This window comes from Rhincodon typus, chromosome 12 (genome assembly GCF_021869965.1).
Source record: "Rhincodon typus isolate 14 chromosome 12, sRhiTyp1.1, whole genome shotgun sequence".
In the NCBI taxonomy this organism is placed as follows: Eukaryota; Metazoa; Chordata; class Chondrichthyes; order Orectolobiformes; family Rhincodontidae; genus Rhincodon; species Rhincodon typus.
The window spans coordinates 59,699,955-59,721,611 of NC_063343.1; the positions used below are offsets into that span (position 1 = coordinate 59,699,955).

Consider the following 21,657-nt stretch of genomic DNA (forward strand, 5'->3'; position numbering starts at 1 on the left):
AGACAGACAGGTCAAAGAGGCTGGGATGGAGCCAGTAAAAGTGAGTGAAGGTGGGGAGGTAGGGAGGAGATAGGTCAGTCCAGGGTGCGGGATGAGGTTAGTAGTTAGGAGATGGGGGTGGGGCTTGAGGTGGGAGGAGGGGATAGGTGGGAGGAAGGACAGGTTAGGGAGGCGGGGACGAGCTGGGCTGGTTTTGGGATGCGGTAGCGGGAGGGGAGATTTTGAAGCTTGTGAAGTCCACATTGATATCATTGGGCTGCAGGGTTCCCAAGCGGAATAGGAGTTGCTGTTCCTGCAACCTTCAGGTAGCATCGTTGTGGCACTGCAGGAGGCCCAGGATGGACATGTCGTCTGCGGAATGGGAGGGGGAGTTGAAATGGTTCGCGACTGGGAGGTGCAGTTGTTTAGTGGGAACCCAGCGTAGGTGTTCTGCAAAGCGGTCCCCAAGCCTCCGCTTGGTTTCCCCGATGTAGAGGAGGCCACAACGGGAACAGCGGATACAGTATACCACATTAGCAGACGTGCAGGTGAACATCTGCTTGACGTTCACCTGCAACGATGCTACCCGATGGTTGCAGGAACAGCAACTCATATTCCACTTGGGAATCCTGCAGCCCAATGGTATCAATGTGGACTTCACAAGCTTCAAAATCTCCCCTCACCCTACCACATCCCAAAACCAGCCCAGCTCGTCCCCGCCTCCCTAACCTGTCCTTCCTCCCACCTATCCCCTCCTCCCACCTCAAGCCGCAACCCCATGTCCTACCTACTAACCTCATCCCACCCCCTTGACCTGTCCGTCCTCCCTGGACTGACCTATCTCCTCCTTACCTCCCCACCTACACTCACCTTCACTGGCTCCATCCCCGCCTCCTTGACCTGTCTGTCTCCTCTCCACCTATCTTCTCCTCTATCCATCTTCTATCCACCTCCCCCTCTCTCCCTATTTATTTCAGAACCCCCTTCCCCTCCCCCATTTCTGAAGAAAGGTCGAGACCCGAAACGTCAGCCTTCCTGCTCCTCTGATGCTGCTTGGCCTGCTGTGTTCATCCAGCTCTACGCCTTATCATCTCAGATTCTCCAGCATCTGCAGTACCTACTATCTCTACTCATGTAAAGGTCTAAGCATAATTTAAGGAAGCCATGAGATCCCTAGCATTAAATATTGGCAACAACAATTCAGCATTTGAAGAAACTTATACTGTGTATTTTAAAGCTTTGTCATACTTTCTGAGATGCATTACTTTCATCTCTCCCATCTCTTTTAAAAGCTCCTTCCTCTTGGTCTCCACAACATCCAATTCTTCCATTCTCTTCCGTAACGTTAAGTTATCCTGCAACCAGCGCTCCTCAAGCTGTGAGACGCAGAAATATAACACAACCGTGATTATTTTGTGCTGCATTCATTCACCAGGTTGACATACAAAAACTGCAAACATATGCAGGCAAATTGAACAGAAACATACTTGAAAGAATTTATTTATTTATTTTTTTTTAAAAAAGAATTCTCTTCCCAGACTAGCAGTGGAGGCTGGTTCAATAAATATAATCAGGGCTGAGCATCGATTTTTAATTGACAAGGGTGTCAAAGATTATGGTGGACGGGTACTGAAAACAAAGTGAAATAAAGGCTACAATCCAATCACCTTAAGTGGTGGAGGAGCCAAATGCCCTTTTCAAACCATTAACAGACAGAAGACTTGATCACCCAGGTTGCATGAAAATAAATCAGAAAATAATTTGCCAACAGGACACAAAATGCTTGAAAGACTATAGGTTAAGTAAGTGGGCAAAGGATTGGCCTCCGTCTCATGCACTCCTGCCCCTATTTCTTATGATTTTGGATACATTAACATTTGCACAGAGTAAAGGAGTTAACTTTGCTTTGTGTGAAGCGTTATGGGTTTGGCAGTTAAACACAGCCCAAAGCAGCTAACATTCATTAATCCCCATGATGGAATTAGCATCCTGATGCCCAGCTGCTGAGTTGGTTGCCCTTGTGTTGGAGCTGGATCAAACACAGACAGCAACACACAACTAGGTCTTGTGTTTCAATCAGGTTAGGTAATGTCACTCAGTGAGATTGCAGCTTTACACAAGGTTGCAGTCACCGCTGGACTAGGGTCAAAGAATGCATGAAAGCTCACTCATTCACCTCCGACTTCTGTTGGAAGCTTTACATAATGGGCCATGCCAGAGCTGAGCTCCATTAGACACTGGCTCAGTCTAATGGCCAGACAACCTACCCTAGAATCACAGAATCTCTACAGTGCAGAAACAGGTCAGTTGGTCCATTGAGTTCACACTGATCCTCTGTGTTTGGTTGATTGGGCAGTTACCAATTGTAACTCCATTCTGTCTAAGGCCTAATTTTAATCTAGTGAAAAAGTAATAAAACCAGAAATTGTTGGTAAGACGCAGAACGTTATGGAAACATCTGTGGAGATAAACACAACCAATGCTTCCTAGTTCTATTGACAGGTCACATGTCTGAGAAGTTGGGAATGTAACAGGTTTTGACCAAGGGATGGGTGTGACAGGGACAAAAGGAAAGTCCAGAAAAGAGGTGGATGACAGGAGAAATTGAATGTTATAGAATAACAGGATCCCTACAGTGTGTAAAGAGGTCGATCAACTCGTTGAGTCTGCACCAACATCCAAAAGAGCATTCCAAACCCAGACCCAACCCCCTACCCAAGCCCAGTAACTCCACATTTACCACTGCTAACTGACCTAGCCCACACATCGCTGGACACTAGGGGCAATTTAGTATGGCCAAAGCACCTAACCTGCACATCCTTGGGCTATGGGTAGAAACCGGAGCACCCGGCAGAAATCCACGCACACACAGGGAGAACGTGCAAACTCCACACAGTCACCCGAGGGTGGAATTGAACCCGGGTCCCCGGCACAGTGAGCAGCAGCAGTGCTAACCACTGAGCCGCCGGGCTGCCCGTTTAGAAACATAGAATAATTACAATGTGAATAAAAGCCATTCAGCCCATCAATTTTGCCTTAGTCCTCCAGGGTCAAAAGGAATGGAGATGGGGCAAGCAAAGAAACGAAAGATGCTGTCAACTGCAAGTGGAAAGGTAAGAGAAAAAAAAAATGAAACAAGTAAAGCAAACAAAATGGGCACAGAGTACTCTCTGAATTTGTTGAACTCAATTTGGAGTCTGGAAGGCCTAACTGAAAGATGTCCCTCAAGTGTGCCTGGAGCTTCAGTGGAGAAGCTCAGCAGCCTGAGGACAGAGATGTCAGCCTGAAGCAAGGTGGAGCATTAAAGTGGCAGGCTGTGAAATTCAGGATCACGATTGTTGACCAGGTGCAGGTGCCTTGAAAAGCAGTCACAAAAACCGCGGTTGATTTCCCCAGTGTAGATCTGCCAGATTGTGAGCACTTGTGTAGATTGAGGTAAGGCTGTTTTAATTGCTTCACCTGTCAAATGGAATTTTTCCACACTTCTGTCAGAAGCGAGCATTCCCAATCAAATCTACTCCTTTATGGATTAGAGTTTACAATCTTAAATCATTCTCGAATTCACATTTATTAATGGTTATGTTCAAACTGGCAATATGGGCCGTTGGTGAGAGAAACGCTGATGTCAGAGCAGTGCAGGCAGTGGGAAAAGATGACTCTTTGAGCTTGATTTTAGTTGTCTGTTGGGAAATAGAGCAGTTGTACCCTGACTCTTAGGCAGGAGGTGCAGGTTATTACTGATAATGAAGGAAAATAGAAACGCATTCTTACTTCTAGGTTGCACAAAAATTCTGCTCTCCTAAATAAATGAAATCTTGCCTTGAACTTACTTTTCAAATAAACAAATTTCTCTCCATCATAGCTTTTTGACTTTCCAATTGAATTGTTTTGGAAACTGATAATAAACTACTTGCAAGAACGTATAACCCCTTTCTCTCCCCTTCCCAACCCAAACCCATTCAATTTGTTTTTAAACACTGAAAAATCTTTTATCTTCCATCTCGAAGGATTTGCTTTATTGATAAAACCTTTGAGTTTTGCCATAGTGAGTTAAATAAAAAGTGTCATAAACAAACACTTATCAGCGAGATCTATCTAGCCACACAAAGTACAATAAATCTTCAAAAGTCCCATCAATCCGCTTACTGAAAGTGAAGCTTGAAAGATGAATGTAATTTCCATTTTTGCAACAGTAAAATGTTTTCTGAGCTATAATAGCAGTCTCTTGTAAAGAATGAGGACCTGCCTGGAATAACATCATTACCGCTTAAATTCAGAATTTTAACTGAAGTTCTAAACTTGGATCTTCTTTCAAAAACTTTATTCTTTCATGGGATGTAAGCACCACACCATTTATTGCCCATCCCTAATTCCCCCTAAACTGAGTGGCTTGTTGGCCATTTCAGAAGCAGTTATGAGTCAACGACACTGCTGCAGGTCTGGAGTCATGTCCAGACCAGACTGAGCAAAGATGGCAGATTTCCTTCCCTAAAAAAAAAACCACTAAGGAGCTAGATTTAACAAAAAATTACAACAGATGGATATTTGTCATGGTCACCACTGGGACCAGCTTTATATTCCAGATTAATTCTGAATTTAAATTTTTGCCAGCTGCTGGATGTGAACTTGTATCCCTAGGGCATTATCTTTTAGTCTCTGTCAGTTAGCTCAGTTGGTTGGATGCCTGGTTTGTAACACAGAGCGATGCCAATAGTGTGTGTTCAATTCCTGCACTGGCTGAGATCACCATGAAGGTTTCCACCTGCACAACCTTTTGCCTTGACTGAAGCACGGTGACACTCACGTTAAACCATCACCAGTCACCCCTCACTAGTGATAGCAGCCCTTTGGCCCAGTAGGACTACAGCAACGTAAACCAGTTCAGTTACAGTGTCATGTCCTCCCATTTTTTAATACCTAAAAAGGTCATAACTTGAAATTCAAGCATTAAAAGATAAGGCAGTAGCAGTAGTCCTTCATACTAGGTGTAGATACCAGCAAATAATTACAAAAGCCAATAGCAAACAATCAGCATCTCCAACATATACGACATTCCAAAAGAGCCTTCTGGATTAGTCATTTGTTGCTGTTCATGCTCCATTTACACCTCTGATACCTCCAACACACTCCTGCACATCAACATATTTTACCTTATGCAAACTCCAGGCCATCCAACACTCCAGTGTCTCAAATTGCAGCAAATCTCATTTCCCTATTATCCCTGTGCTTGCTGATCAACATCAGCTCCAGGCCACCTAAGCAATCTCTTCCTGCCCAACAACCCACTAAATACCTGTGCTCATCTCCTTCTGCCCTCTTGACCATCCCTAACCTTAATCATTCCACAATTGGTATCTTGCTTATAACAGCCCAAGCTCAGGAATTCCCTTTTTATATCAATCAGCCTCTCGACTCCACTTTCGCTCTTTATGACATGTCTTAAAATCTAACTTTCAAACAAGTTTTTGGTTAGCTGACCAATTATCTCCTTACATGATGGGGTGTTGTACTTTGTCAGCTAATTCCCCTTTGAACACTTTGGGACAGTTAATGACATTAAAACTGCTCTATATTTTCGTATGGTTGTCATACATCTCTCATTATGCCTCTCTTCAGGTCATTGCTAAGTGCTAGATGCACAAATGGTGATCTGCCAATTCATTGGTCTTCTACTGAAGTCTTGTCCATAATGATGAGATGGTCTATTCAACGGTCTATCTATATTCGCACGTCACCACTTTCTTTCATTTATTGGTGACAAAGATACAACTATTCAATCTCCAGAAGTTCCAAGTTTAGACCATTAATAACTTGTTCAGTGATGGAAGTGCTAACTCACTGTAAAGCAGCTCCTTTGTTCTGTTCTCATTACCCTCATTACATAATAATGAGAACACTCTGCTCAAAAACCATTTCACATTTCTCAGGCTGACTATCCTGTTTCAAATTAAAGTCACTGCAAAATATAAATTTTGCATCAGCTCTATACAACAAATCTGCAGTGCTCTGCCACTTAGCATCTTTGGCCAACTCTGTCATTCCTAGTGAACAGATGCTATGTGGATATCAATATCACTGCACCCAGCTCGCAATGCTACTGCAAGAAACTGGTTATAAACCAGGCAATAAGAACCTCAGCACTCAGTGAGGAATGCACAACCTAATTAACTCAACTCCATCTGAAAAATTACAAATTGTGTGGTATTCTCAAATATCTAATGCCATGAATGACGGCCTAGTAGGAGGCTTGCAGTTCTGAAACCCGTGGCAACCACTACACTGCCACCTGCCCAATGCTGCAGAATTTCTATATTTTATAAACAATTTTATTCCTACAAGATAAAAACATGTGAACAAGAGCTTAGAGGAATGTAGATTCAACCAAGACATTTTCATCTTCAAGGCCTGTGACCATAACTTCCAATTACATTCTTTTATTTTGTGCGCATGTCACACAAACAAACAAACACACACACACACTTGTATGGCACGGTGGCTCAGTGGTTAGCACGCTGCCTCACAGCACCAGGGATCCGTGTTCCATTTCACCCATGGGTGATTGTGTGAAGTTTGCACATTCTCCTGGTGTCTGCACGAGTTTCTTCCCACAGTCCAAAGATGTGCAAGTCAGGTGGATTGGCCATGCTAAATTGCCCACAGTGTCCAGGGATGTGCAGGCGAGGTGCGTTAGCCATGGGTAATGCAGTGATACATGGATAAAGGAGGGGGAGTGGGTCTGTGTGGGAATCTCTTCAGAGGGTCAGTGTGGACTCGATGGGGTGAATGGCCTGCTTCCACACTGTAGGGATTCTGTGATCTTATGATTAAAGAATGCAAATAGGTCATTTGGTCCTGATGGTCTTTGCCACTACTTTTTTAGAGATATTTTTTAGTCACTGGTTGTGACTAATATTCATTATCCATCCCTTAAGAGGGGAGTTAAAGGGCAGCCAAGAGTAAAACACATTGCTGTGGGTCTGGAGTCACATGTAGGCCAGACATGAACTACAGATTTCATTCCTTAAAGGACATTAGTGAACCAGACAATCGACAACGATTCCATGGTAATCGTTAGACTCTTAATTCCAAATTACTGAATCCAAATTCTACCGCTTGATGTGGTGGGATTTGAACCCAATCCTCAGAACATTGCCGAGGTCTCTGGATTAATAGTTTAGCATTATGCCACCTCCTCTTGTCCTTTTACGTCTAGCCCTAGCAATATATCCTCCTATTCCTCCTTTCCTTCTGCAGCTTCCCCTTAAATATATCTTTTCTATTCATCTAATACTCAACCACTGTGGTAGTGAATTCTGCATTCTAATTACTGTCTGAATGAAGAATTTTCTCCTGATATCTTGAGATAGTTATCACTTTGACACTGGATTTACTTTGTACTTCACATTCTTTTTGGAGTACTGATTTTTTAAGTTAGATTTTATGTAACAGGAATAGATTTTGTCATAAAGATGGATTTGTGTTCATAAAGCGCTGCTCAGGACTTCCAAGTTTCTCAAAGCGCTTTGCAAACATCAGACAGATTATTCAGTACAAATCTCGATATAGAACGGTAACAGTTTCATTTATCTTTCATCCAAATACAAAGTATTCAAAAAGGATTAAGTAAAGCTTTTCAGATTCAGCGAAGACCTGACAGAGTCAAAAAGGGAAAAGTGAGAAGCCTGATGATAAATTTAGAAAACAGTCCCACTGTTCACATCAAAACATCATTTTAATCACAACTTCTGTTGCATATCTGGCAGTGCCGAACACAGGCCCTATGTAGATCCAAGCTAATTCTTTCCTTAAAACAAATATGTAGGATCTTCCAGTTTTCAAACTTTATCACTGGAAATTCCTCCTTTTCCATATCAGCATGGAGGTATCAGACTGGATAATAGTTTCAATGTACAATCTTACAATGAACAGATGCTGAGAGAATGTAATACAAGTTCATTTACCCCCCCTAATCCAGTCGTGCTTTCTTGGACATCTTGAGGTTGTGAAAAGCATCACACAAAGTTAGCCTTCTCTATTTCACCAGAAGTAGAGCTTGCAATTGAGGGTTATTGGCATGTGTGGGAGGAGGTTAACTCTAACCTTAACCATAACCCTATTGCAGGTGAAGGGTGAAAATTTGGGTTTGGGGCAGCGCAATGAGCAGATTGAACCCAACAACATCTGTGTAAAAATGCCAAAGACCTGTACAGGAAAGATCTTGCTGTTAGACAGAGCTGGTTTACTCCATCTATCCAGATCACATGAAGGAACAAAACACATCAACTGAACAAGATCAAACCCATACCAATGGAATTTCTGTGGCTGCAATAATCTAAACAATAGATACTTCATAAGCAGGAAAACACGGAGACATCATGAAGGGATGAATGGTTTGTCTTTTTTTAAAATCCAGAATTCCAAAGCTTTCTTCCAGTCCAAACGCTCTATCACCTGTGCTTATAAACTTTAATAATTCCTTGTACCCAACTCCCTGATTTAATCACAATTCTCCTTAATTTTGCCTTATCCCTGCAACTCTTCCAAACCCATATTCTTGCTCACTTTAACTGAATCTGATTTACCTTGTGCTATCTTCTGCTAACAACAGTGCAGTCTTCAACTATCTTGCTTCTAACATTATTCCTAATCGCTCTTCACTGCTAAACTTTTCCTTCAAAAGCTTACTTGAAACCTGTGCCATTGACCACATCCATTGGCCAGTTTTCCCAATATCTTTTCCCCTAGATTTTCCCACTTTATTCTCAGTTCCACCTGCCATCACTTTGGGATATTTTGTGGCTCTAAAGAAACTATAAATATTCTGGTGAAAGGTGACAGACCTGAAGCGTTAAAGTATAAAATTCTAATAGGGCTAGATACAGTGAGGATTCCCCTGGTTGGGGAATCTAGAACCAGAAGAGACAATCTCAGGATACAGAGCAGTAACATAGCAAACTCAGAGGGTGGTCATCTTGTGGAATGCGTTAGCAGTTTAGAAAATCAAACGAGGCATAAATAAGGTGAATAGTAAAGGTCTTTCTCCTAGGGTAAGGGAATCAAAATCAGAGGCCATAGTTTTAAGGTGGGAGGGGAAAGGTTTAAAAGGGACCCGAGGGGCAACTTTTTCCACACAGAGGGTGGTACGTGTATGGAATGAACTGCCTGAAGAAGTGGTAGATGCCCGTGCAGTGACCACGTTTAAAAGACATTTGGACTGGTACACGAATAGGGAAAGATTCAGAGGAATAATGGGCCAAACGCAGGCAAGTGGGACTAGTTTAGTTCAGGAAACCTGATTGGCATGGAGGAATTGGACAGAAGGGAGTGTTTCTGTGCTGCATTCTTCTATAACACAGAAGACTGTAACACTGAGAAAATTCATGAGACAGATTTTTAGATATTAAAGGCATCAAAGGATATGGAGAGAAAACTTTGAGACAGAGGAGCAGCCATGATCATATTAAATGGCATAACAGGCTCAAAGGGCCAAATGGCTCCAATTTCTATGTTAACTCTGTCTCCCTCTTTACAGATGCTGCCAGGTCCATTGGGTTTCATAAAAACTTTGTTTTCTGTAAGATTTCCAGCATCCACAATAATTTTGTCTTTGGATACAGTTTCAAGTTGCATAAGTCAGATTGTTTCAGAAGTAGTTCATGAAAGTGAATCGCTTCCCTTACTTTCTGTGTATCTATGTCCTTCCGCGTAGCCTCCATATCTTTATGTATCCTGTCTCGTTGCTTTTCAGCTTCATTTAGCTGAGTAATGGTATCTTGAAGCTCAGATTCTTTTTGCTTGGAAAGTAACAGAAATACACAGAAGTTAAAACAAATCAAGAGCATTTCAGGTAATAACTGCTCATCTGTAAGCTACTGAGTTTACCTCTTTGTATTCATCTCTTCTTTCCTTGATGTATTTCTCAATTTCTCTTGCATAATCATCAATATTTTTGACTTTTTCTTTTATTTCATTTATCTAGACAAAAGACAGTTAAAATTTCAATTAATTTAAAATGTCAATTTATACAAAACTTTTCTTCTTTCCAAAAGGATGCTTGTGTTTTCTTCACAATAAAGATCTACAGTTTAACTGATGAACCACACAATTAAAATTGGTCAAGATTTGTTCCTTTAGTCCCAGTGTAAATAAAAACCTGGCGAGACCTAGAATTGGTGCATTTGAGTGGAAGCTTGTCAAACTCAATGGAAAAAGGTGTAGAAGGTTATCACGTTTGGGTTTGGAATAGTGAGGGAAGGTACATGAGAAGCCTTGACCAGCTGAGCCAAATGGAAAGCCACCAAACAGAAGCATGCACATTTGAAACCATTTCTGGAACTGCAATTCAAATACCTTTAGGTGGGAATTCAAGCATGTTACGTCTGACCTTATCTTGTATCTCCTTGCAGTTCATGTTTTTCCTCTCTATCAGATCCTGTTTTTCTTGCTGTAGTTTATCTAGAGCTGCAGCTAGTGGAGGTAACTGTTCCTTAGATTCCTGCAAGAGAGCAAACTCATATTTAATGGACTTTCCATTTTTTTCATAATCCACTTGAAAAAATTGTACTGTTACTAATTCCAATTTTAATTTAGATTCATGCATTTCCTGAGGGTCTCTGCTGGAACAAAGTTGATTAAATGGCTTCTCAGTTGAAGTAATGCTCAACAGCTCACCCCAATTGGACTTCCTTATGGTAGCTACATGGGTGAGATGTTGTATCACAGGCAAGAGTAGTCCTCATGTCCCCTACTGGTCAGTCTTTTTTTAATGTTCATTTATGGCCCATCCTTAATTGTCCAGAGGGCAGTTAAGAATCAACCACATTGCTGTAGATCTGGGGTCACATGTAGGCCAGACCAGGTAAGGATGACAAATTTCCTTCCCTAAAGGTCTTAAGTGAATCAGATGGGTTTTACCAACCATTGGTCATCATTAGATGATTAATTCCAGGTTTTTAAATGAATTCAAATTACACCATCTGTTATGGTGGGATTCGAACCTGGGCCCCAGAACATTATTTGGGTCTCTGGATTAATAGTCCAGCAACAATACCACTAGGTCATCATCTCCCCCAGAAAGACTTCATGCAGGTCTTTCCCGTGAACAAAGACAGACCGTTTTGGAGAGGGGGACCTGGAAAGAACAGGAAAGAGGGTCAACAAAAGCCAAGTGCAACTCTACCCCCACCTACTTTTCATTTGGGGGTTGACAACAAAATCAGGAGAAGTGTCTGAAATGATGGTCTAGAATAAAGCAACAAGTATGGAAGTCTCTGAACACAGCCAAAGAGACATTATGGGATGTTTGAGATGCAGACGTATACAGTGGACCTCTCAGTGTTACTTCCGACAGGTCTGGTTCCATGAACAATTTTTGCCATGTTTCAGAGGCTTGCATAAAAAAATGCTACTGAACCTCAGCTTTAAATTTTCATGGATGGAGCCCACAAAGGAATAAATAGTCCACCTCAAGTGGAAGAAATGAGACAAGTAGGACAATGTAGGATTGAAACTGAGCGTGCAGCAAGTGGCTGCTTTGTAATGGAGACTGCAGGATAACTAAATGAACAGCGTAGGGCAAAATCATTTGTTCTTGAAAGACACAAACCAAATTAAAAACTACATACTCTTATTTCTCTTTGTAGGGACTGAACCTCTGTGGAAAACTCAGCACTCTGTTCTTCCAGCTGCTGACGTCGCTGCATGTTGCTGGCAATTTGAAGTTTCTCAGCTCGGACCTCGTTGACAATACTCTTCAGAAGCTGGATCTGCTCTTGGTGATCTTGAATCATTTTCCTCTTCAGTTCTATTTTATTGCACACTACAATGGAAACGGCAATATCACAGCATGTTCACATCAAAGGTCATATCTCCAACAAGAGCTGCAGATTTTCATCAGGTCTTTACAAATATTCAAATAACAGTTTTGGTTTGAACCTGACTTGTGTTCCATCTGATGAGCTCACCTATCAGCAAGTCCTCTGAGTGGACGTCTGCCTTACCGAATTATCAGTTAAACAATTCTAATGTGCAGTTGGCAACTTGTATTTATAAAGTGCCTTCCACAAAATTGAACACCCAAAGGTACATGACATGAAAGCTGTTAAACAAATTGACCTCGCTGTGAGAGGTAAATCTCAAGGAGTAACTTAACCAGAGAACAGTACATTGGTGGAGCTGTTTAAGAAGCAGATTCCAGACTGAAGTGCTGAGGTAGCTGAAGGAATGGCCACCAATGGAGAAGTAAAACAAATGGACTGGAATGGTGCACAGTAGGCCAGAACTGAAGGGGTGCTGAAGTTTTGGAAGGTTGCTGAGCTGGAGGTGATTACACAGCTAGGGAGGGGTAAGTCATGGAGTTTGAAGCTGTGGAAAAGAATTTCAAAATTTAAGTGTTGCTGAATCAGCAGCCAGTGAGCTTCACAAACATGTCATACTCAAGTGCAAACAACATGCAGGAAAAGCCCAGCTGGTATATACAATTTCTTAGGTGTTGCAAATATAAAAGGGCTAACATCTGTTGGCCAGTCTGGGATGATGAAGGAGTTGATGCAAGAAAACAGCATTCTGGAAAACATCTCTCTGGCAATTAAACCTCTTTCAGAAAATCACAGTGAGCAATTCCCAAAACCTCATCTTCCTTTTCTACACTGCAATGTTAGCTTCAATGAGAACACCAGCCTAGTTTCTTTCTAAACACCATTGATTTATCTTAAATATCACAATCAATTGTTGGTGAAGTGAGGGTTAAAGGCACCAACTCTCTAAGTTTAAATAGTACTCAAGGGTCTTTGTAATGGTATACTAGAGACACTCCTCCAAAGCTTATTCAAGAAATCTATACATGTCCTCAAACTGAGAGAACACAATCTCGGAGGGCTTTTATGGAGGCCTCTGATGGAAGGAAAGCTAACAAGATTCCCTCAATGACTATACGTGGGAGGCCCCAACATGTTAAGCATGTGGCCACCAACAGTCCTTCTCCTGGATTAGGGAGGACAAGGTTAGAAATCCATCCTTGCCATAACAAATCACCGATGGCCCTGGACCAATGGGTGACCCAGGCCTGGGTCAAAGTGTTGGCAGAAGAGGTTTGGTGTGGAGACAAGTGGTCATCACCAAGGTTTTGGGGGACAGGCAGGGGGAAATTATTCCCAGCGGGTCTACCCCCTTTTGATGACAGATCCCTCGATGAGGCACAGAGTGCTTTTGAATACCAGTGGCAGGGGTGAAGGCCTTACATGGTCATTAACTGGCCATTTACAGGCCTCGATTAGCAACTGGGCAGGATGTCCAACCACTAGCCTCTCTGCTCTCCCTGAAGGCGGGATGCTCGCACACCCCAATTCCATCTAATTAAATAGCTCCCCCCGCCTCCCCAACCGTGTCCAAACATGCCACAAGAGGTGCCATAAAATCCCTCCTTGTTCTAGATGGGGTCTAACCCCCTGACGTTCATACACAAAGGGTAATGTGATGGCTGTGTTTCATTTTGGATCTTCTGCACAACAATGTCAATGCTTGCATTTTGCATTACAATAGCTTTATGACACTGGCTGTGAATCTTTAGTGATTACTGTATTGGAACACCTCAGCCCATTTCCTGCACAACTGATATTAGCTCTGAACTTTGCTTGGTTTATACATGGTGGAGATTATCCATCAGCACAAGTCATATAGCACGTTTATCTATTCTCAATGGCCTCTGCCAGATACATGACCATTTCCTCACTGCATCGAAATCTAAATCTCATCTATTTTTCTTGTTCAAGGTAATACCACCCACACACATCTTCGTATCATCTGCAGGCTTGCAGACTGGGCTCCCAATGCATTAATACAGATCAGTAATAGAGATGGTAAAGAATAGCAGTTCAAGCCTGTAGATACAATCAGTGTCTGGCCCCCACACAAATAAACTGCCAATAAATTTTGCCCACCAGAACGCAATAAATTCTTAATCTAATTCAAAAGCACTCTGCAAATCATGCAGGACTCATGCTTCTGAGGCAGAACGTCTTGAGTTCAAGTCATAATTGGTACCAACTTGCATCAAGAATTCAGGGGGCTAAGCAGCAGATTATAAAGCAGGACCTCAGAGGCTGAAATGACTGGATTATTCTCGGTGCCATGTGCTAGCGAGAATAGAATTAAGAGAATAGGGCAGATGAATGGATGGTTCAAAAGTTGGTGAAAGTGGGAGAATTTTACATTCCTGGATCACTGGGACTGTTTCTGGGGAAGGTGGGACCTGTACATAGTGGAGTCTGCACCTGATCCAGAATGAGACCAATATCCTTTGGGTAGGTTTTCTAGGGCTTTTGGAAGGATTTTAAACTAGTTAGGCAGGGGGTGCATTCACAGAGTGTTAGTACAATAGGGACACAACATACTTTAGTAAAGGAACCAAGACAGAGACAGTTCAGCTACGTTTGAGATTCAAGGGTGCAAGGCGAGGCTGGATGGTCTCCAATGCTCAGAGTATTATAGTTAAGACAAACGAGTTAAGGGAATGGATTGACACATGGAAGTGTGATATTGTTGCCATTAGAGAGATGTGGTTGAGGGCCTGGCAACTGAACGTCCTGGGGAATAGGGGACAGTCTAAATTAAAAATGCAACACCACCTCCTCTTTGAGGAGTCAGTTCCTGCAATAAGGAGTCACTAACTTGGAAGGATCTTCAAATGAGGCCTTGTGGATACAGCCTAGAAATAAAAAGGAGCAGTAACAATGCTGGGAGTGTATTATAGGCCCCCAGTCAGTCAGTGGGCAATACAGGAGCAGGTATGTGGACAATTCACTTAGGTGTGTAATATATTAGGAAGTTTAAAAGTTCCCCAATGTTAATTGGGCTAGTCATAGTATAAAGGATTTGGGGGACACAGATGCCTTGAAATGCATTCAGGAAGATTTTTTTTGGAAACATATAGAAGGGTCTGTAAGGGTCAGTACACAGTTGACCTAATTTTGGGGAAGGAAGCCAGTTGGTTGATATGGCAGTGGGGGAGCATTTTAATGCAAACAACCACAAAACAGTATGATTTAATTGTTCTGGGAAAAGAAAAAGATGGTTTGTAAAATGGGTTTTTTGGATTTAAGCAAAGTGGACTTTATTAAAATAAGGTAGGATTTGGCTAAAGTAGTCTGGGAGCAGCTTATTGTGGGAAAATCTACAGCAAAACAGTGGGGGAGGTTCAGAAAGGAATTGGGGAATGCGCAGGTCTTCATGTTCCCTTTAGGGTGAAATGTAGGAGCAACAAGCCCAGAAAACCCTGGATGTCTAGGAATACTCAGGAACAATTTACAGCATCAGTAGTTCTTTCGTTTTTTATTTAGGAATACTCAGGACTGAATCAAAAGGCAGAGAGAGGCCTTTAGCAGGTGCAAAGGGAGACCCTAATGCAGTATAGAAAGTGTAGGTGAAATGTAACAAATAATTAGGCAAGATTGGGCATGAAAAAACACTGGCATGGGCCTTGTACAAAATTTCTGTATTCTCTTTTGTCACAGGGCAGGTCCCAGGGGACTGAAGAGTAGCTAGCAATGTTGTTCTGTATTTAAGGAAGACAATAGGGATAATCTGGGGAATTACAGGCCAGTGAGCCTTATGTCAGTGAGAGGGAAATCATTGCAGAAGGTTCTTTTGGAAAGTATTTATTGACATTTGGAAAAATATGGACTTATTAGTGAAAAGCAACTTGGCTTTGTGCCAAGGAGGTCATGTCTCCCAAACCTGATTAGTTTTTTTGAAGGATGTCAAAGTCTGAAGGACTGTGTTGCCAATCTGATGCCAATGTTCAGGGCATTTGTTCTTGGCTGGAAATGAGTTTGGAGTGAGTGGTTCAGTAAGCTTCACATGTTCCGGAAGGAGAGATCACATAGGCTGTATCTAACTCCCAAAGTAAATATATAATTCGGGGAATTTGGAGGCAATGTGGGGATTCGGAGCAGAGGGAAATTGCGTGCTTTTTGCTTGCCTATTTTCTGACTCATAGTTTGTAATTTTTTTTTTAAAAATAGGATAAACTGAAGTCCAGGATCAGGCATCCAACACAAAAGAGTGACTTTACAGATAAACTGTAAGTTCATTGGTTGGTGATAGTTACTAAGTTGAATATCTATTATCACTTATTTTTCAGATTGCAGGTAAACAGAATAAATATTTACAGCCTACAAACTAAGAATATGAAATTTTTAAAAATCAAATTAAGACCTAAATAACTTGAAAGAGAGATGCTGGGCCAGGGTGGGGAAATGGTGGACCCCATTGTGGTTCACAGTGACTACATCTGTATGAAGTGTTGGTTGCTTGAGGAACTGTGGCTGAGAACTGATTTGCTGGACTCTGAGCTTCAAACAGTGTGACACATCAGGTTGGCGGTGAGTAACCTGGATGCTGTGTTTCAGGAGGCAGTCACAGCCCTTCAATTAACTACCTCAAATTCGGTCAGTAGTCAGGGACAGGACGGTGGGACTACCAATGAGTAAGGGAGAGGGATCTGGGATGTTGTGCTGAAGGAGCCTTAGCCTTTGAGCTTATCCAGCATATTTGAGATTCTTGCTGCCTGAGTGTATGCGTGGGGATGGAAGGAGAATGAGCAAATTGACCACAGCACGACGGTACTGGGGGGAGAGAAGAGAAATGTAGCTGTAATCGGGATAGTACAGTCAGGGGAATAGACACTGTTCTCTGTAGCCAGGATTGAGTGTTCCAAAGGCTGTGTTGCCTGCCTGGTGCACTGGTTCAGGATATCTCATCTGGGCTGCAGAGGAACATGGTGTGGGAGAAGAAAGATCCAGTTGTCGTGGTCCACGTATATACCAACAATATAGGTAGAAACAGGAAAGACATTTTGCTGAGGGAATGAGAGCAGCTCTGGGGTAAATTATAAAGCAGAACCAAAAGGTAGTAATCTCTGGATTATTACCTGAGCCATGAGCAAATTTCCACAGGGTCAACAAGATCAAAGAGGTAAATGTGTGGCTCAAAGATTGGTGTGGCAGAAACAGGTTGGAATGCATGGGCCATTGGCACTAGTACTAGGAAGGATGGAGCTGTTCCGATGGGATGGGCTCCACCTGATTCAGGCTGGCACTGGAGACCTGGCAAATCACATAACTAGTGATGTGGATACGGCTTTAAACTAAATGGCAGGAGGAGGGGTGGGTGATGTTTCAGTTCCACGGAAAATTAGGGAAAAAGTTAAAGGGGTGGGGGAGGGCTCATCAGAGGTTGAAGTTTCCAGAACAAGCAACAGTATGGAAAGGGTCAGAAATCTAACTTCAGGCACAGTAAATAAGGGGACAAGTATGAGAAGTAGAGCAACCATCAAAGGACTGACTGTGCCGTACTCAAACACAGGCAGTATATGAAACGAGGGAAATGAGCTTGCATTGCAGATTGAAGTTGGCAGGCATGAGGCTGTGGGTATCACAGAGGCCTGGCTGCAAGGAGATCACGGGTTGGGAACCAAATATCCAAGCTTATACATCTTATTGAAAGGACATGCAGAAGGGCAAAGTGGACGGAGTTGTCTTGTTAGTAAGAAATGGAATTGAATTGATAGCAAGTAGTAGGATATAGGGTCAGACGGCACAGAATCAGGGTGGGTAGAGTTGAGGAACTGTAAAGGAAAAAAAGACCCTCAAGGATTGAGTACAGATCTCCTAGCAGTAGTTAGGATGTGGGGAAGAAAATAAATCAGGAGATAGAAAAGGCAAGTAATACAGGCACTGCTACCATAATCATGGGGGCTTCAATATGCAGGTGGACTGGGAAAATCAGATTGGTAGTGGATCTCAAGAAAAGAAATTTGTAGAATATCTACAAGATTTTTTTTGGAGCAGCTTGTGGTAGAGCTCATGAGTGAAGAGGCAATTCTGGATTTGGTGATGTGTAATAAGGCAGACTTGATGGGAGCTTAAGGTGAAGGAACTCTTTGGGGGCAGTGACCATAATATGTTAGAATTCATCCTACAGTTTGAGGAGAGAAGCTGGAATCAGATGTAATGGCTTTGCAACTGAGTAACAGTAATTAGAAAGATCCGAGGGAGGACAGAGTTGATTGGAAGGGGAGCCTAGCAGGAAAGATCCTGGAGCAGCAATGGCAAAAGTTTCTGTGGGGAATTTGGGAGGCACAGCACAAATTCATCCCAAGGAAGAAACAGGCTAAGGGACGAGGCAACCATGACCAGCAAGGGAAGTCAGGGACAACATAAAAGCAAAAGAAAAAGCATGAAATGTGGTGAAGATTGGGAAGTCCTTAAAAATCAATAAGTAGGGGAGATAATGGAATACAAGTGTAAGTAGCTAGTAATAAAGAAGAAGACTGCAATTGTCTTTTTTTAAGATATCTAAAAGCTAAGAGAGAGGCAAGAGAGGACATTGGACTGCTGGAAAATGAGACCGGAGAAGTAGCAATGGGAAATGAAGAAATGGCAGAAAACTAAACAGGTACTTTGCATCAGTTCTCATGGTGGAGGCACCAGCAGCATAGCAGAGTGTCAGGGAGCAGAGATGAGCATAGTGGCCAGCACTAAGGAGAAAGTGCTAGGGCAGATGAAAGGTCTGAAGGTGGATAAATCAGATGGGCCACATGGACTACTCCCCAGGGTTCTGAAGGAGATAACGGAGGAGATTGTGGAGGCATTGGTGGTGATCTTTCAGGAATCACTGGAGTCAGGGAGGATCCCAGAGGGCCACAAAATGGCTAATGTAACACCCCTATTTATGAAGGGAGGGAGGCAGAAATCAGGAAACAATAGGCCGGTTAGCCTGACCTTGGTCATTGGCAGTGTCTTACAGTCCATTGTTAAGGATGAGATTGTGGAGTACTTGGAAGTGCATGGTGAATAGGACTGAGTCAACACAGCTTTGTCAAGGGGAAGTCATGCCCAACAAATCTGTCAAGACTTTTCTGAGGAGAAAATGAGCAAGTTAGATAAAGGAGAGCCCGTGGATGTGATCTATTTGGATTTCCAGAAAGCCTTTGACAAAGTGCTGCACAGGAGGCTGCTAAATAAGATACGAGTTCATGGTGTTGGGGGCAAGGTGCTGGCATGGATACAGGATTGGTGACTGGCAGAAGGCAGAGAGTCAAGATAAAGGGTTTTTTCCGGGTTGGCAGTTGGTGACTAGTAGATTCCACAGATGTCAGTGTTGGAACCACAACTATTCTTGTTATACATTAACAATCCGGACAACGGAACTGGGGCATTGTCACTATGTTTGCAGCTGACACAAAGATAGGTGGAGGGACAGGTAGTGTTGAGGGAATGGGGAGGCTGCAGGGAGGACTTCGACAGGCTAGGACAGTGGGCAAAGGAACGGCAGACAGAATACAAAGTGGGAAAGTGAGAGGTTGTGCAATTTGGTCAGAAGAATGGAGGCATAGACAATTGTTCTGGATAAAGCGACGTTTTGGTGGTACTGACTCAATGGGCCAAAGGACCTCTTCTGTATTCTATGATTCTCTGACATTGCCATTACGCCCAACTCATCCTACCGTACACAACCCCCACCCCCTCTCCATTTCCATGCTGATTTTATACAATCAATTTCCAATCTTCTGTTCAAGGATTTAAACAGAAACAAAATTACCATTTTTCGAAAAGGTACTAAAAATTGCTTTCCAACAGTATGAGAATTTCAGCAAAAAGGTTGGATCATCTGAACAAAAGGCTGACAAGAGGCCGCGAAGCTTTGTACAAACACATTCCACTTCTGAAATAACTCCACAGAGGCCAGTATCTCCAAGTCACCCTTTAATAACACATGCACAGTACTTGACATTGGACAACTCCCTCAGTGAACAGGATGTCAGCCTGGATGAGATTAACAGCCCCACTCAGGGAACTCAAATTCTATCTTATCCACCTGGCTAACCTTGTTATAATCACATCATCTTCAACCACTGTATCTATGGATTGTGTGGGATCAGTAACTCCAATTATTGTTCCTCACCTAGACAAAAAAATGTCCAACAACCAACAACATAATTTTCAAAGGGAAATGAGGAATCAAAATCTCAGTTGAAAGATGAAATGATTTCAGTCTTTGTTGTGGCATTTTCCTTGCACGATATACAAAACCGCAATCAGAGATATCACATTGCTGGAAAGTATTGAAACAATGCATCACCCTAGTCATAAAATTGACTGCCATCATTTCCAACACAAGCCAAACCTTCTCTGGACAACAGAAAAGTTTTCTCATCTTATCATCCTTCTACTTAGCTTTAATTTCTAAAACAGAATTACACTAACTTGCATACATAATCCCAGCAGCTATGCATTAAATCATTCATCAATAAGCAAAGTCAACATTTTGACAATATATGTGACATTCTAGCCAAAAAGTACACTACATTCCAGAAGCTGAACAACTTGGGCCTTTTGTTTTTATCTAAAGCATTTGTTTGAATAAAAATACGTTGTGCAAAATGTCTACTTGAAACATTTAGATGTCAAGTTGCTAGCAGGAAATTGGTTCAATGCTTAGCTTCATCTATCCATCTAAACCAGAAATACAGTGTGTTTCATTATCAACTTTGCATCCACAGCATATCCCTAAGCAATTCATAGAGATGAGTCACGAGTTACTTGCTTTGTAAGAACAGCTAGCGATTTGACAAAGCAAACAGAAAATGACAGAAGTGACTACAGCTGATTAGTTTTGGTAGTCCTTAGGTTCTGGATGAACCTTGATCAACTCTTTGAACAATGCCATGGGACACACTATATCCCCACCATCATTTAATAACCCACTTCAAAGATCTGACCTTGAATGATGCTCAGTGCCAGTGGAGATTGAGCACAATAATGTTTGCCATGAGTGCTGACAGCTGTAACTTGGCATACATTTTTAAAAAAGAAAATTGACTCAAATGTGCCAGTTTTTTGTGTGACTGCTTTTAACTCAGGGGTCTGTTCAAGTAATTATGCGATAAACGCAATAGACTGAATTAAAACACAATTCAACAATATATCTTTTGCCATACTTTATGCAGAGCTGCTTTTTTATTTACCCCAGTATAAAAAAAAGGCTTTCCCAGTCGCTCTCAATAAATTCCCACATTATGGTTATCTCTACCTATGCAACAGCTGCACAGCAAGGTATCTTGAAAAATTACATTAAAGCAGTTTTACCTTACTAAATCTCCTTACTAAACCACGCCCAGCATATCAGCTACTTACCACAATGTGGAGAAAATTACAGTGACCAATTACTGTCCAGTTTATGTTCATCAAAATTTAAATCAACCTGCACGCCCTTCCAAATCCATGACGACTATCATTTAGAAGGACATGGGCGCAGCTGAAACACGAGCACACCACCAACTGCAAGTTCTGCTCCAAGCCTCGCACCACCCTAACTTGGAAATATATAGCTGTTCCTTCACTTTTGCCAATTAAACCCTGGAATTTCCTCCCTAACAGCATTGTAGATCTATCTACTCCGAGTGGACTGCAGTGGTTCAAGGCAGCTGCTCACCACCACCTTCTCATGGATAACTGGGACAGGCAAAAAGGCGCTGGCTCAGTCAACAACACTGACATCGCATGAATGAACGAAAACAAGAGAGGATCTGGTAAATGCACACAAACCAAGCAAGCTATATCTGGCACAAGGTGCAGGGCTGGATGAACACAGCAGGCCAAGCAGCATCATAGGAGCAGA

At 42.3% G+C, this 21,657-nt stretch overlaps 1 protein-coding gene across 1 annotated transcript in view; it reads right to left on the minus strand.

Annotated features, from left to right (window-relative positions):
• rad50 (RAD50 homolog, double strand break repair protein) overlaps window positions 1-21,657 on the minus strand; it is a 115,348-nt gene that overhangs the window by 35,524 nt on the left and 58,167 nt on the right. The window contains exons 14-18 of the mRNA XM_048603696.1: window positions 11,604-11,797; window positions 10,364-10,474; window positions 9,862-9,954; window positions 9,660-9,773; window positions 1,228-1,355 (exon numbers count right to left, since the gene is read on the minus strand). Of these exons, the coding sequence (XP_048459653.1) occupies window positions 1,228-1,355; window positions 9,660-9,773; window positions 9,862-9,954; window positions 10,364-10,474; window positions 11,604-11,797 (640 nt within the window). The remainder of the gene's footprint in view (window positions 1-1,227; window positions 1,356-9,659; window positions 9,774-9,861; window positions 9,955-10,363; window positions 10,475-11,603; window positions 11,798-21,657) is intronic.